This window comes from Brienomyrus brachyistius, chromosome 10 (assembly GCF_023856365.1).
Source record: "Brienomyrus brachyistius isolate T26 chromosome 10, BBRACH_0.4, whole genome shotgun sequence".
Taxonomy (NCBI): Eukaryota; Metazoa; Chordata; class Actinopteri; order Osteoglossiformes; family Mormyridae; genus Brienomyrus; species Brienomyrus brachyistius.
In genome coordinates this window covers 19,047,957-19,064,565 of record NC_064542.1, presented here as the reverse complement: position 1 = coordinate 19,064,565, position 16,609 = coordinate 19,047,957, and the positions used below count along the sequence as shown (strand labels likewise).

General features: G+C 45.4%; 1 protein-coding gene across 3 annotated transcripts; it reads right to left on the bottom strand.

Moving 5' to 3' along the window:
- Window positions 1–3,953: 3,953 nt before the first annotated feature.
- Window positions 3,954–12,818, bottom strand: epoa (erythropoietin a). 3 transcript variants are annotated; one of them, XM_049029849.1, is made up of 5 exons: window positions 12,218–12,818; window positions 7,438–7,574; window positions 7,050–7,136; window positions 6,576–6,740; window positions 3,954–5,152 (listed from the first exon to the last, which is right to left on the bottom strand). In XM_049029849.1, exons 1-5 carry the CDS (start codon window positions 12,228–12,230, stop codon window positions 5,000–5,002), a joined length of 555 nt encoding a protein of 184 aa, XP_048885806.1. In that variant the 5' UTR covers window positions 12,231–12,818; the 3' UTR covers window positions 3,954–4,999. The 3 variants fall into 3 exon arrangements, with proteins under 3 accessions (XP_048885806.1, XP_048885807.1, XP_048885805.1); XM_049029850.1 differs by having other exon boundaries at window positions 7,438–7,568; XM_049029848.1 differs by lacking the exon at window positions 12,218–12,818 and adding an exon at window positions 12,068–12,211 and having other exon boundaries at window positions 7,438–7,568.
- Between the last annotated feature and the right edge of the window lie 3,791 nt (window positions 12,819–16,609).

The window sequence follows — 16,609 nt, the reverse complement described above, 5'->3', positions numbered from 1 at the left end:
TGGAATTAGGGTTGCCACCTGGGATTTTCCCATATAGGAAAATAAATCAATACGGGATGCGATGTGTCCCATATTTTCGTACACATTTCGTTGGGAGTTGGCGTTACGTATTTCTTCCATGGCGTGTGGGAATATGGCTGTAAGTCGGCGTGATAGCAATAGCAATCTGCGTTCAGATGTTCGACGCGTAAGGCACTGTGCCTTATGGCAGAAAGTAGCACCTGCTGTTGAGAAAGTAGTGTGCTTCATCTGCAAAAGCTGGGATGTAGTCATTTTGCCCATATTATAACTGTTTGGTTGTCGAATCAGGAACCCCAAACTAAATCTGGAGCATATGATTAGGAGAGTGATTGATATCCATCCATCTTCCATGCCCACAGGGTTTACAACTCTTACACATCTGGTGTGACTCACTTTCAGATTGTCCTGCTCGCGCCAGAAATGTATGTACTATTCTATTATAAACCTAAAATTAGATACATCAAAAGCATTGGGTAGTTTGCAAACCCTACAGACTATTTGCAAGGTAGTAAGACTGTTGCATAGATGTACTGTATATGTTTGTGCATGTATGCCGGGTTTCCAACTTTCATTAGCTGGCTGGTGTGAAATTTTCAATCCAAGACAAGTCTGCACACTCATTTATGTATCAGTTTTATTACCTTGTAAATAGTCTGTAAGGCTTGCAAATTACCCACAACACTTTTGATGCAGCTAATTTTAGGCTTATAATGGAATAATATAGATTTGCTGTAAAATTTCTTGCGTGAGCAAGAGCATGAGTCAGAAAGTGTGAGTGTCACACCAAATGCATGGCAGTTGGCCACCCTGTGTGTGTGCGGATTGGAGCTATCCAGTTCAGAGATAGGGTCAGACTCTGCCAGAAAAGGGCCATGTGGGGCACCCTTGATTAGAATCCAGTGCATCAGAGGACTGTGGGCAGTTTTTGGCGCTTTTCCACTGCAAACAGGTAACCAACCTGTACCCAAGCTATACTGCGATGAGAGACTAGTTACAGTACAGCACGGTTCCTGCTCATTTCGGTTTTCCACTGCAGAAGGGTCAGCTCTGTAATGGCATAGCCGAGTTTGGAGAGGGACAGTGACGCAAAGAGACACTTATTTACTGTTCACATGGTGTACGTCATGATTTATAATGTGCTGATATCCACTAACATGTTTGCGAGAATCACTGTGTTATGTTAGCATGAAATGCTAGTGGAATTAGCATCAGCCTGCGTAAATTTGCATTCTGAATTATGTTCAGCCATTCTGTAGTACTTTTTCATGTAGGAGGATGGAAATTTTCAAGTTCCAATTTACCGGGAATGCATTAATACATCGAGATACTACTGATCACTGGTTCTTTATTGCCTTTGTGCATTTCGACCAATCAGATGGTGGTGATGCAACCAGCTTGGTATAGTCACGTTTTCGGCCCTGCTAGTAACCGGGACTGTGTCAGCGTGGGTACGGCTCAAATGATTTACGATGGAAAATTGTCTTTTTGCAGCTTGGTTCTTGGTGGCTCCTGCCTCGTGCCCATTGCTTCCGGGATAGGCTCCGGGCCCCCCCGCAACCCAGTAGGATAAGCGGTTTGGAAAATGGATGGATGGTTCTTGGTGGCAGTAGAATAGCACAATTATAGACAGCTAATCACCCAGCCGCATTTTTATGGACTGTTGGAGGAAACTCCAGAAGATCCAGTTTGGATGTATAAACTATCATGTCAGGGAGATGGAAATGCATGAGCAAACTGAGAAGGGGGAGACCACAGTACGTCCGACTTCAGGGATGTAAGTCTGACACGGTGATGTGTAGCACTGAAGCACCGCAGGGAACTGTTCTGTCACCATTCCTCTTCACCCTCTACACATCTGACTTCCACTACAACACAGAGGGCTGCCATCTGCAGAAATTCTCAGATGACTCAGCAATAGTCGGATGTGTTAAGGGTGGGGACGACTCGCAATACAGGATGACTGTGAACAGTTTTGTGTATTGGTGTGAGCTGAATCAGCTGAAGCTCAGCATCCAAAAGACCAAAGAATTGGTGGTGGACTTGCGAAGATCACAATCTCCTGTCACTCCCCTGTCCATTAGAGGGGTGGATGTGGATATTGTTCAGGATTACAAATACCTGGGTTTGCACATTAGCAATAATCCGGACTGCTCTATGAACTCTCTGGTCACATACAAGAGGGGTCAGAGTAGGCTGTACTTCCTACGTTGACTCCGATCTTTTAGAGTGTGCAGCACCATGTTGCCGATGTTCTATGAGTCTGTAGTGGCCAGTGCCATCTTCTATGCTGTGATGTGCAATGTAGATCACCCACTCCACAGTGTGGTGGACAAGCTGAGGAGCACCTTTAGCCACAGACTCACCAGCTTAAAGTGCTCCACTGAACACCAGAGGAAATCCTTCCTTCCCACCGCCGTCAGACTCCACAGCTCCTCCCTCAGTCACACACCCACACAATAATCCGTGCGACAGCCTGCTGCTTCTGCTGTATATTATATTTATTATGGGTTAAATGTATCATTTTGTGAGAGACTGTGCATTATTTTTGCTGTGATGTGCAGTACCGTGCGATGTTCTTACCAGGGCTGGAACATTATTATGTGCAATATAATACGTTGTTCTCTAAATGGGAGTTAAATAACTTAATTACTCAAATTACTTTATGTGCAATAGTCTTCATGTGCAATATCACTACTTGGTCAATTACTTGGTTACCTTTTATTACTTAATATTACTTAATAGTACTTAATTACGACTACTGGTTTTCTAAAGTGCAATAACTTTCAATAATTCCAACCTAGCACTTATGTCAATAGATAGATATTATACCAAGCATTTCTGTATGTAGCATAGTCTGTTCATACTGTCGTTGTTTTCTTTTTTACAGATTTCTTATTAAATTTTATGTAGACTATTTTATTTTATATTATTGTCTCTGTGTTGCGTGTTATGGCAGTCATCGAAATAAGCAATTTCCTTCAGGATCAGTCAAATTTTCTGATTCTGATTCTAATAAACTATTTAAACAAAGTGTTTGGCATATATACCGTCTAAGGCATATTTTGAACAGCGCATTGTGTTTTTCATACATGTTGTGTTTTTGATTTGCAGTACCGAGCATGTGAGTTTCATGATTTGATTAGTTGGGGGCTTGGAGAGATGAAGTTGCCTGTCTCAACACATCTTGCTTATCTTTGTGAAAAGCACGTAAGAGAAAGACAACAGCTGATTTTCCCCGGCTCATCGTCGGAATGGCATCGGTGGAGCACTCAGGGTATGACGACAGTGGTGACTTCATTCCCAGTGGCTGACGCCCGTCAGTATGTCGCCCACGTAAGAGGGGACTTCCTGCTCAGATGTATGTTGCTGATACCCTGCGGACCCCTCGCTGACTGGGTGGCTGGGCTGCTACAGTGACACTTTAGTTTCACAGACCATCCTGGCTAGAGATGCACCCTATGAATCATACCCCCTCCGGATCCTGGAGTTAAGTGACTTTTCCTGATTCTGGCATCATCTTTCTCAGCAAAACAGCTGCTGATCATCTCAGCTGATGACAAAAGCTAATCAGGAACCCCCGCCAGCAATCAGCCATCATGGAGCGGTCGCCACACAGCTTCTTCTCTCGTCTTCCCACGGAAGGTCTTGTTCACTGAAGCTTCCTTTTCGCGTCCTGCTTCCGTGCGTGCTGCAAAGGAGAGGTCATCTCTCCTGGGTAAACCTGAGGATTTGAATGTGAAGTACGAACGGATGGAATCACACGATCAGCACTGAAGGAGAGGCGAGAACAATGAGAAATCAATGTAGCCAACAAAGTGGATGGTAGGAAACAAGGGTACTACCCAGAATGCATCTGGGCTCATGATGTGACCCAGAAACGAGGCCTTCCTGCACGCGGCACGTTATCAATCACGACGGCAAATTTCCTCTCCTGGTTGTCATTCATCTTTTTTATCTAAGAATAATATTTTGAATTTAAATACCAAATAGCTCTGTGATAAAAGAAGAAAAAAACAGGAAAAAACTATACAAACATCCTTCAAAATATTTGCATCGTGACAAAGCCTGATTGAGAGGCATCAAAAAAGGAAACGAGAGCAAAACAATATCGTACAAAACAGGACAAACAAAGTTTCTTTAAGGTCCAGAAAACTCAGCGGTTCCCATCATTGGGGGAGATGAACCAGCGTCTGTGAGATGGACCAGGTCAGAGGGATGGATCTGCCGGATGTCCTTCGCTGTTTTTCCAGGCAGCCGTGTTATCGGTGGGAGTTTGTCTCCGTGAGTCAGATGCATGCTCCGGCGTTCTCACGTAGGCCTCACCATCACCCTGACTGAACCCGACTCTAGCCTCCCTGCTTCCAGTCTTTTGTCCCTGTGAACTTGCTAAGGACACCCAGAGACATGCTCCCTGCTTGAACACCACCCTCAGCATTCACGCTCTTGGCTCCCAGACAGGCAGGAATATATATAAATGATTGTCTTATAAATGTGACATAATGTACATTCAGAAACAGACATGTAGGTAGGGTTGCTATGAGCGACAGGGGAGGTGAGGGTAGCTGAGTGTGGTCAGTCTCTGTGCAATGATAGGTTGGCTGTGCTGTCACATGGGCATGGTGAGTGCGGGGCATTAGTCCAGAAAGGCGTCCACTATCGCAGTAACATGTATGTGACCTTATGTACGTCTGAGGTGCTTGGCATAAAATGGCGAGTTACGTGACCATCAGACACACGAATGTTCACATTCCCTCAGTTTAGTTCATCCAGTTTAGTGCTACAAGCACAGCATGCTGTCCTAGTTTTCAGTTTATGTGGATTTTTCTCATCCTTTGATTCTGGGCTGGTCCATCTGAAGGCTGCCCCCTGCTGTACTGTCTGTCCATTGCTCTGGAGATCCATCGGGCCTGCGCTAGGACCCATCCTATTCAATGCAGCGCTGCAATCAGCTGGCCCCACCCGTCCCCAGGAGCGCTGATCAGCTGCCATCTCGGTGACAGGCTGCCGCTGATTTCAGCAGGAGGCGCACTTTGCCACTCAGGAAGTTTCTGTGGACGCGGAGCAGCTCGGCCATGGAGGACACGCGCCACGTTTCCTCGTGGGCAGTGCCACCTGTTGGAGGGATGTATTCCTAAGGTGGACCAAGGGAAGGGGGGGGGGGGTGACAGCAGAAAAAAAAATCAGTATTCTCCCCATTTTGTATCAACCTGCACAATCTTCCCAACCAATTAGGTGGTTAAATGCGTATTTCCGTGTCTGTCTTAATGTCACGTCTGTGATATGTTCATGTGTCTTAGTATTTACGTTCACTACGATTAATAAGAACAATACTTCAGCTTCATCAGTACAGGGTCACAAAGGAGCCTGTGCCAGCCAATCACAGGGCACAAGGTAGGGGACACCCTGGACAGGATGCCAGTCAATCACAGGGCACAAGGTAGGGGAAACCCTGGACAGGATGCCAGCCAATCACAGGGCACAAGGTAGGGGACACCCTGGACAGGATGCCAGTCAATCACAGGGCACAAGGTAGGGGACACCCTGGACAGGATGCCAGCCAATCACAGGGCACAAGGTAGGGGAAACCCTGGACAGGATGCCAGCCAATCACAGGGCACAAGGTAGGGGACACCCTGGACAGGATGCCAGCCAATCACAGGGCACCACGTAGGGGACACCCTGGATAGGATGCCAGCCAATCACAGGGCACAAGGTAGGGGTCACCCTGAACAGGATGCCAGCCAATCACAGGGCACAAGGTAGGGGACACCCTGGACAGGATGCCAGCCAATCACAGGGCAGACACATTCACATATACAAACACAGACCTTAGCCAATAGAGATGGCAGTTCATCTAGACTGCGTGAACATGGTAGGAACGTGGAGCACACAGAGGGAACCCCCATGAACAGGGAGCAGTGTGAAGCCCTTAAAAATGTACCCTTCACCCCCGGCTCCAATGGCACTGCATGCTGGCCGAGCCTGTGCTGTGACTCCTAAACCTGCTCTCACCTGTATGTATGTCTCATTGGAGAGTAAAATGGGGTAGGCAAAAGGAGAATTAATCCCTGTGGGGATTGATAAGGCATCACTATTCTATCCTAGTGGCATGCCAACTACCTGCTGAGTCCACTACAAACAGAAACTGGTCTGTGAGAAACCTGGTCAGCCCTAAACAGCAATGTAAGCATTTTTGTCTTTAACAAAAGTTCTCAGGAACTCCAGCAGCTGAAGGAACGAAAAGGTAAGGGTTCCGGAACATTCCGATGCGTGTCAGACATCGGATAAGTGGAAGGACAGCTCTGGAGCTGGTTGAGAAGAATCAGACGAGAGGCTGAGACTTGATGGGCTTCTGCAGAAATGTGCCGGCTGGCTCTCCCCACTCTGCTTTCACTCTGCTTCCACTCTGCCACCATATTTTACTGACTGCTATTGGGTACCAACCCCAAAGGATCTTTTACACCTCATCCACATTGAGTCACCCCCCATGAACGGTGTTCGTTCCCTGTGTCTGCTGTCCACCTCCTGTTTGTTCCCCCCTCCACCTAACTCACCTGAAAGTTGAGGCTGCGTATCACCTGCCGGATGCTGTGTAGGTTGCTATGGCTGTTGTCCAGCAAGCTCTGCAGCATCGCACTGGTGACTGAGGCCCGGACCACGCTGATGGCCTCAGAAAGCAGCCACAGGCCCGCCTGCACCTCCTGAGCTTGCTTCTGGGCCTGCAAAGGGAAATGGGACCCATTTACTTCCATACAACTTGAACTTTCCCAGCTTTAACCCATGTGTGCTGTCACTAGTGTCGCCAGAGGACAGCAGGTAGAGTGGGGTAGGCACACAGATGTTTCTAATGCCAAACTTCCAGCTGTACAAACTGGCGAAGTGCACCAGCCGCAAGCCTGCCCTGCCACTGCAGCTGAAGGCTGTTGCCAAGCAACCAAAGTGCAAATAACAATGGCGGCTCAATCGGAGAGCGCAGCCATTTCTAGCGCGATCGAACAGCTGATGCTGGGCGTCTCCTCCTCACTCACGTTTTCTTTCTCCCAGACGGCAAAGTCGACACTGGTCAGGGGTACTGACAGAGGCTCCACTAGGCTGCACCCGACACTGCAGCTCCGCTGGGGAGGAGACATGCAGAATTTGTATATCAAAACAGGACACTCATTGACATGTGGGGTTTGTGGACATTTGGTGGGATATACACTTACTTTGGCTACAGTGGATGCATAGACAATAGGCAAATGCATCAATTGTTTTTGAATATTACAATGCAACTCCAAAAATATCCCAGAATTTACTCTCTGAAGAGCTACATCATAAAACCTGCAGACCAAAGCTCTACCAGTATATCAGAGTCCAACAAAAGTGCTACATCGATCCAGTGCGAGCTCCAACGCAGCGGTGACAATGTTCTCTCACCATGGTGACCTCCATGTCCCGAGCTTCGTTGATGAAACGGTCCAGCACTCGCAGGTCACAGATGGGTCTCAGCGGAGAGGGCAGACCCGAATGGATCCACTCCAGAACCATCAACAGCACAGCGACGAGTCCTACACCAGTGGACGGAAAAGACACATTACTATGGTGAAAAACAGTACAGAATTCAGTTTTCCATAGTTAAATGACACTAAATAACTAGTAGCAAATTCAGTATACCAAATTAAGTACAGTTATTTAATACTAAATGGAGTCCAATGTTGTCATGCAACGTGCAGGCACAGACCGGGGAAGCATGAACAAATCGCAGGATCCAGGGGAAACCTAACCCAGACTTAATATACCGAACTAATGACGGCAACAAGAAACAGCTGGTAAACACGGGGATTCCGCACGGGGTAAATGAGGGGGCGTGGCACATCGGAGGATCGGACGAGCGGATGACAAGTATACAATTTCTGTAATCTCTGCACATGTATAGGTAAGATAAATTACTATTGAAATAATGACAACAATTAAGAGCTTAGTCAGAGAAAACACTGGAAGCCCGCAGGACAGCTCTCGCACTAATGTTTTTATTAGTGGCACACTGCCCAATCAACATGACAGCATTTCAGGGCGTAGTGCTTTAGGTGTGAATAACAAGTGGCAAGCTGCAATAACAGGGGCAGGTCACTAGGAGGAGCAGCTTTTAGACTGTTAAAAAAGACATACAGGATCCATATATCATTGAAATTCAACCTGAACTACAGCAGCCATTCAGGATCCACTCAAAGCACTACATTAAAAAACCGTTAACCTTAATGATATTGGTTATTCACACCTCTTCTCATCTGCCCTTGACCTTCCTTCTGGATCTCAAGCACCTCTTAAAACATGGGTCTGGCATGGTGGGTTATCACATCTTATCAGCTGCCCCGTGACTACGTCCCTACTTTTCCACCCCTCCACCGCTTGTCAGTTTGTGAGAAGAGATAAGGAAGCAGCAAGATGAGGACCAAAATTTAGGTGATGCACTTGCGTTATCACCCATTTGTAGGGCTGCACAGGAGGCAGCCAACGGCAGAATCCTGAGATCCTCCGCTATGGGTCATGTAGACGGCGCCCTTTAAGGCCACTTTCCACAGGGATACAACCAAGCTTAACTTATGAAAGAGTGTGAAGTTTTAAACTTGAACTGATTGCTAAGTTGGTTGCAAAGTGTTGTACAGAAGAATCCTGATGTTGGGCAACATTCCCGAATTTGACCCTAGAAGCCTCATTCATTAGTCATGACTGTAGATCTGTAGCAACAATGCCAAGGTGTGACAGACATCTATTGCACAAGGCTGTTTAGGACAGGATGTTGATCAGGTGACCAGGTAAAGCAACCTCATCTTTTGTGGAATGAGCCCACCGTCCACAGTGTAGTCCCACTCACACGTCTCAGTTCCAAGAATAGAGCAGATTTGCAACCTCAGAACTTTGCAGGCAATTCCACACCCAGCAAGGGTCAATAAAACCCAAAAAGTCCCCAGCTTCCCACATGATACATGTAAGCAAAACGCGAATCTGTGTCTGTGCCTCTCTGCAAGCTCCCAGAATGCTGGACGGGACTCTGCACAGTCAGGTCAGCTGCCATGCAGTCCGGACGTGACGGCTTCCAAAAATAACGGCGTGCGTCACGAAGAACGCACACGCTGCATGTGCCACCACTCTGTGGGACGGAAATAAGACATGAGTGTATATGGAAGTGTGACCTCCAGTTCACGGGTCCTTCGGCGTCATGTTCGGCTCCGGTCCTGACCCCTGACCTCAGGCCTCCTAAATGGTTGAAGTCTTCCCCGTCGATGTGCTGGGCTTAAAGATACACGGCGCAGAAGCAGACACATGGAGATTCTGATGGCAAACGTGTGACAGAGGCGGAGGCCAAGAGGAGTATAGAAGTAGGTGGTGCTACAAATAAAACCCCCAACAATTATGTACCGGCCCCATCGTGTCGTGGAAAGAAGCCTCAAAGGCAGGAGATCTCATAAATATGCAGTAGGGACAATACAACGCAAGCAGAAGCTGAATGGTACTTGTGACAGCACTCTTTCCCCACTAAGCGCTGTGGGAATCCCCGAGCTGCAGGGCTTCTCACACAGTTACTTTACTTTTTGATGAGTCAGGGTCTTTAACAAGGCTTAGTCATTCCATGCTTCAGCATCAGTAATGAATCAGGTGACCCGGTTCTGATTTGCAAAGTCACGGTATCAGTGCCTGTCGTCCATGATGGGCTCTACGCCATGGAGGCTGGACCAGACTGGCCAGATATCGACAGCTTTGGCCTGCTGAGGTCAGCAGAAATTACATTTAGAGGGAAATGATGTTCTATCTACCATTAAGCTGGTTTGGAGAGGGGTGGGGTGGGAATGGGGATTGTGTTAAAATACTTATTGGTTTGGTTTTCTGAATTGGGAACCGCTGTTAATTGCTGACAGCTACAGTTCAGTAGCCAGACTTGTTCTGACGTGTTTGCATCCTGAACATGAGGCTAGACTTATGCTACTAACAACGACCTCTACAGTTCCTGGGATTCCAGAGGTTTCTCCCTTCTTTGGGGCATCTTTGGGTTCACCATCATTTCTGGGGCACCCTTGAACTTCATGGGATTTCAATGAAGGTGAAAGTCTGAGAGACTTTAAATCAACTTGTTTAAAAAAAAAAATTGGCAGTAATTCGGTGATTCAGTAACCTTACACTTCAGAGTGGATAAGTAACTGGTTATTAAACCAGCTATTTATGAGAAGTTAAGCTCACAGCTCATGTGTAGCTTTACCAGTGATGGGGAGGGCTGGTCCTACACTCTCATAAAAAAGGGTAACAATGTGTACCTTTGCTTGTCACTGGGCCTGTACCCTAAAGGGTCTGCCAATTGTATCCTTAGCTGTAAGTCACTGAACCTTTTAAGGTACAGAAATGGAGGGACATTTCTGTACCATTGATGGTACATTAATGCTGCTTGTACCTTCGGGATGTTCCTCAGAGTCCATTTTTGTACCTTAAAAGGTACAATTACAAGGGTACAGCCCCAGTGATGAGAAAAGGCACAATTTTGAACCTTTTTCTGAATGTATAGCATAAGCAGTGTCTTAACTGGTTGAAGGTGATTGGGATGCCATTGGTCAATGTCAGACACTGCTTTTGGCCTCCAGTTGGGGCTCACTCTTCTGCTCCTACTCTAAGATCAAGGTGCAGATTTGCCATTGGCTACTAAGAATATTGAAATGTGGAGGTGTGTTGTGAACAGCCAATCATAACTGGTCACAATGAAATTATCGAAAATAAATATGTAAGAAGTAAAATTGCTTACGAAATGAGCAATTTTATTCTTTCTTAGAAAGATGATATAAAATATATATATACATATATATATATATAAAACAAGATTAGCTAAATTATAAACATGACATCTAAAATCAACATGTCTTGTGACTGCACATTCTCATGCATTTATCGCAGTAATTCACATATACGTGTCACACACTTACTGACACTGATATGTGATAATGGATGTTCACATTAATTTTCTCAAACAACCACATGCCCAATGTAGAAATGACAATAATGTACCCCCAATGGTACAAAAATGCTCCTCAGAGTCCATTTCTGTATATTAAAAGGTGCAGGTACCTACAGCTAAGGGTACAACTATCAGACCCCTGAGTGCAGCCTCAGTGACAAACAAAGGGTCAAATTGGTACCATTTTTTCCAGAGTCTACGCCAGTGGAAACACACAGCTTCAAATATATATTCGCACGATTCATTTTTCGCAAACTACCGTGTAACTAATATACTTGCTATATCTCTCTGCGTGTTTGATGGGGAAGTATATTATTTGGCAATAAACGTTAATATTAGGGTGAAATTGTTTGGTATTGATTGAAGCCTGGTTTCATTGAGCATAACCCATGTTTAAGCGAAAGCCTGTATAACCGGCCGGGAAATAGAGCACTGTCATAGAGCCCTGGTCCGCTGACAGGGCGCTGTAAGGTTCCCAAAACTGCATGTACACAGTGACCGTATCGTAGTTTTACGCACACATTCATCAATGGCGCTAAAAATTAAGGTCATACCCGGTGAAGTTCACGAACCAAGGATCGCTGAATGGCACATAGTATTTCGCGTAAAAATGATAAACCTCTATGTGCATGAGAACATAGTGTAGACCTGTTTAACTTGGCTCCTGCCTTCAAAACCGCTGGTACTTTTAAATGAAATACCACGAAAAGGTAGAATTAGCATAATTAATTGCGCGTGTTATTAGACATGATAATCTGGGTGAAAAGAAAGGCTCGTTATCTGTATAGGATACATAAATTTACATACTATAGGAGACGCATGGGAAACGTTTGTTAAGAACACAAAAGCTTTAGGAAATGCATTATTCATATATGAACAGCAAATGAAGTGAAGGAGCAGAGACTGTGACTGGTGTCCGTGCTGTTCCCACGCAGCCGGAAAACTTCACAGCGGCTTAAGTGATCGCGGAGCGCTAAGGGCGCAGGGACCAGTCCAGCCCACCGCAAAACTGCCTTTCTCGCTTTACATCACAGCTTTTGGCAAAGCCCTCGAAAAGCCCCGTATTACCTCCACTCCACGGGGCGCGGATTGAGTTGAAAAACGGCAGGCATTCAAGCTGCATCCGCTGCGTCTTGCAGCGGAATGCAAGACAGCCGTCCTTGATAGAAATCAAAAGAATAAGCAGTACTGGGAAGCATTCAAGCATCTTATACTCACGGGGTATCTCCATGTCGGAATCCACATAGTCTCTCACGGGTCCCACGTCTTACCGCCCATTGGTCAGTCTATCGGCCATTAATTGAAGCTGAAGCTCTTTAAAGGATTTCTCGCAGAGTTTGCACTTATCCGGTAGGTGTTTCTGAAAGCCATTCGTTTGATTTTTTTTTATCGATGACAACAACAATAAAATCGCATTGTCTGGTGATGATTGTTTGAAGCACTTCCTCTATTTTGAGTAAGCGTTATTTTTTCCATTGCTGTTCACGAAGTATCTAAACAAAATTAATCAAAACTCAGAATTTAAGCAAAAAATAAACAGAAGAATTTACAGAATATTCTCTTTGGTCGTATCTAAGTGACGATTCAGACGTATACTTTCTCCTTAGGATCTTATAGGCCCATTTAAAACTAAAGAGATTATAAATAAATTTATCTATTTCAGTTAAATATGAGACTAGCCTCTTTGGTCTGTACTGCACTTTGCAAGAGTGACAAATCGTTAGGACACCTTTGTCTTTTGCAGAAGTGAGATGTCAGGTTGTTGGTCAGCGGGGTGTGTGTATGTAGCGGCGGTGCCTGCGCTGTGTGTGTGGCCCCCCAGTCGCGCAGGGCGGAAAGGGGGGTCTTTCCTAAATGCTCTGATGATGTACTCGGGGGACCCGCTGGGCTTTAACGCAACATCCTGCACGTTCACCAGAGAGATTTCCCTCTTGGCGCAGCAGGACGTCGATACTCCTGGTGACGGCCGGGGTTAGATCTTATTGAATCAGTTCTATCCGACCAAACTAAGCTTTTGCTTTTAACAGTAGGCCTACACTGCATAAAGCCGGATGGGTAAGCAACAAACAATACAACTTAAAAAGAACTCGATAATATCTGATAATTGTCTCCATCCTGCACAAATGTCGAGTCTATTGGTTTGTGTAAGCTATGAAGACATTTGTTGAAGCTGCAAAAGCTGTGTTTCAACTACCTCCACACTAGCTGCTTGTTCGTGTATTTTTTTCCTTTCAAGAAATAAAGAAAACGTCGACTTCCCACTCTTTTTTCTTTTTGCTGAACATGCCTTATTTTAGTCCGATAGGCCTACGTAGTGTTAATTATATGCAACAAGTCGTGTCTCACCTGTGAAAATAGCAACGAAATATGAATATATTAAAATGACTGATTAGGCCTACATATGCACGAAATTGTTTCCTCCTAGTAAATTTGACGACCCTTGGATAGTCTCTCGTTTTATAGTGCATTGCATACAAAGTTTCAAAGAAACTTATACGACACTATTAAAATTAACCATACAAAGAAAATGATGCATAACAATGCGAGACCGTATACATTTGTGCATCCCTAAAGTGAATTTAGTTACATTGAAAATTGAATTCAGCGCACCTAAAATAGACTAAACGCAGAATAAGAAAATGAAATTAATTGACCACTGGCAGAAGGATAGTTTTAATGAAAACTTTGGAGACCTACGTTGTGAGTTAACAACCCGGCTTAATATCAAAATGATGTAAGTAATACGGATCAACTCGGCCTCCGAATAAATGGAAAATGTTCTTCGAAACGATGGTCATAATTAATATAGCTCTAGACGATACAGTGTAGCACAATCGTTGCTACATATATGAACGTATAACTATACATATACATTAAGGGGGTTTTAGTTGCTGTAGAAACTTAGATATACAGTAACATCAGAGGCAGACAGGGTACCCGTTCATTTTGTGGTATAACCTTTGTTCATTTACATTTGCGCTCCAATTAGTTTCAGTGCTCAGTCTGCGTGTATCATCATGTATTCTCAGTTTTCTCAGTGCGATTACTGTAATTTGTTTCGATATCAAAGTTACGGTACATTTCTTAAATTTCTTTAAACAATAAGATTATTATAATTGTGCAGATAAAATGTATTGAAACTTACTGGCAGCCCAGCTATCGAGTTTATCATTTATTTAATTTATTTTGAAAATATGCACAATTTCTCTAGTAATTCCCCATCTCTCACGAATATAGCGTGAAATGAAATGCATTTGATTTGGCGGACCGCAGAAGCTCGCTGAGGATAATCGTGAAGACGCGGAGTCTACGTGGACGAGCGAGGGGGCTTAGGAAAGTTCGAGGGGGCTTTCAGGGGAACCGCCGGGGTTCAGCTCAAGGGCAAGAGTTCGCCTTATGTGTCTGGAAAGCATTCTTGGGATAGTTTCCTCTGGAAACATGCCCCCACCCCCCACCGGCAACACCGTTACGTCATGTGGTGCCTCTGAGGAGTTTCTGGGGTATGAGTCGGATATCTGTTACCCTGTCCGGCGATCGGACACCGGCGTGACACAGACAGGGCTTATCCGGGAGATACAGAGCGCACCATTGAACGCTGTGCATGTGAGTTCGTAAGTGTGATTTGGGTTTCAGATATACATGACTTTAACATTTATGTCGCCAGAGATCTTGTTTTATAAAGAGCATGCATAATAAAAATTCCTCAAACTTTAAATGCTACAGTGCAACAGGTGGAGCTGAAGGGGGAAAGGTGGAATAGGGTAATCAGGCAACTAAGTTACAATGAACCAAATGCTGATAAAAAATATTGCACTTTTTCAGGAAGAGCAATAGGAATACCAGGTCAGGCTATTTTCGTTTTCAAAATGTGTGAATTTTAGACCTAAAATTTCAATTACACGTGTCATTGTTTCATTCACAAATATCATATACAGCCAGAGCTGTATAGCTAAAGTTGTGGTAATTAAGTGTAATTTTTGCCATTAAGGTTTCCGAGTTATATTTCAGCCTACCCTGTCAAAATGTCGATATTTTTCAGTCATGGCCCAGCTCCCAGTATAATAGGATTAGAAAATAGAACCTTTCATTTCATATGTATTACAAGCACATTATTATTTAGTTGCTTAAGATATGCTTTTATCCAAAACAACTTACAGAGATGACAGTCTTATATTAGTGATTTTTACAGCTGTCTATCTACCTTTTTCCTAGGAAGAAAGAGCTTCACACATCAGCAATGTCTATTAGCTGACTAGGACAGCATGTATTCCAAACCATGTGACATATCGTACAGCAACTTTGCCTGTAGAACCCAGAGCCTATGTTATTGTGTCCTGAAATTCAACATGATATTTTTTTACATGCAATCCCAGTACCACAAAGGACTCTTATCTATGTGCTAAAAGAAAGGACATTAATATAAGCAATATTAAAGTCTGCCTTAAGGCTTTAAGAACAATATCTCTACTGGGAACAGAACTGTGGTCCTTCTATTTCACAGCCTCCTTCCTTGCACATACATCTGGATGTATTTTGCATAAGCATCATAGTCTCCAGTCACCTTGTGCACCTGGAATCCCACCCTCAACAATTCCACAAGTACCCCCCCCCCCCCCATCTCCGCGCTGCCTTTTTCAGTTTGGCTTTGGGCTTGTTTATCCTCTCCAGGCCTGTTTGATTAGGCCAGTGCCAAACCGAGAGAGGGGAGAGCGAGGCAAGGTACGTGCGAGAGGACATGTGTCTGCGGACCGCTGTAGTCACAAAGGCTCCATGGTCAGGAGGTCGGTGTTGGGAGAGCGACCCAGAGTGCTGGGGGGGGGGGGGGGCAGGGAAAAGGGTATGCAGAAGTCTGGGTCATTGAGGACCATCACCATCCCCCCACCCGATAAGCAGGCCGCCGGACGCTGATGCAGATAGGGGGTGTAAGAGGGTCCTGCAGAGGGGGGAGGATCAGCCAGGGGTTCAGGCCCGCCGTCCGGGTGTCCAGGTGGGACGCCAGCCAGCAGGTCTGCCTTCTGAGGGCCCACTGGCGCGACACGAGACAGGAAGACACTCCAGAGAATGGGGAGCAGGGGGCCGGAAGTTATTGTTTGAGGGCTGCGGGCGTCCCTGGAGTGTAATCGCCGCATCCACCTATGTCGCTCACAAGGCCGCATGGCCATGCCGTATTTGCGGAGATCACACCCCCAGGGACAATCACAGCGGCAAAACAAGGGACGGAGCCGGGACTCCTCCCACTTGCCTTCTCCCACGTCATATACTCAGTTACCATGTCCTCCTGTGCCTCAGGGTTATAATATTGTTATGATACTTTTGACCCATGTGTGGGGGTCGCGGGGGGGGGGGGGGGTCTTCTGCTCTCGCAGTTTTGGCAAGCTCTGTCTGTATCTACCTACTGTTTACGACTGGATTCCCCCTTGATTGTTTCATGAAGATCACAGCACAGCCCATTTCTATAAATATTTGATTCTTTGGAGTCCTAAGGATTAAAATAGTCTAAGGGGAAGCCTCATTCAATGAGCAAGATAATGTCCAGCGTTCATGGCTGTACTTCTGATCTTCAGAGAAGGCCTAGCCAGGAGGGGTTTGGAAGCAAAGCATCACCTTCTT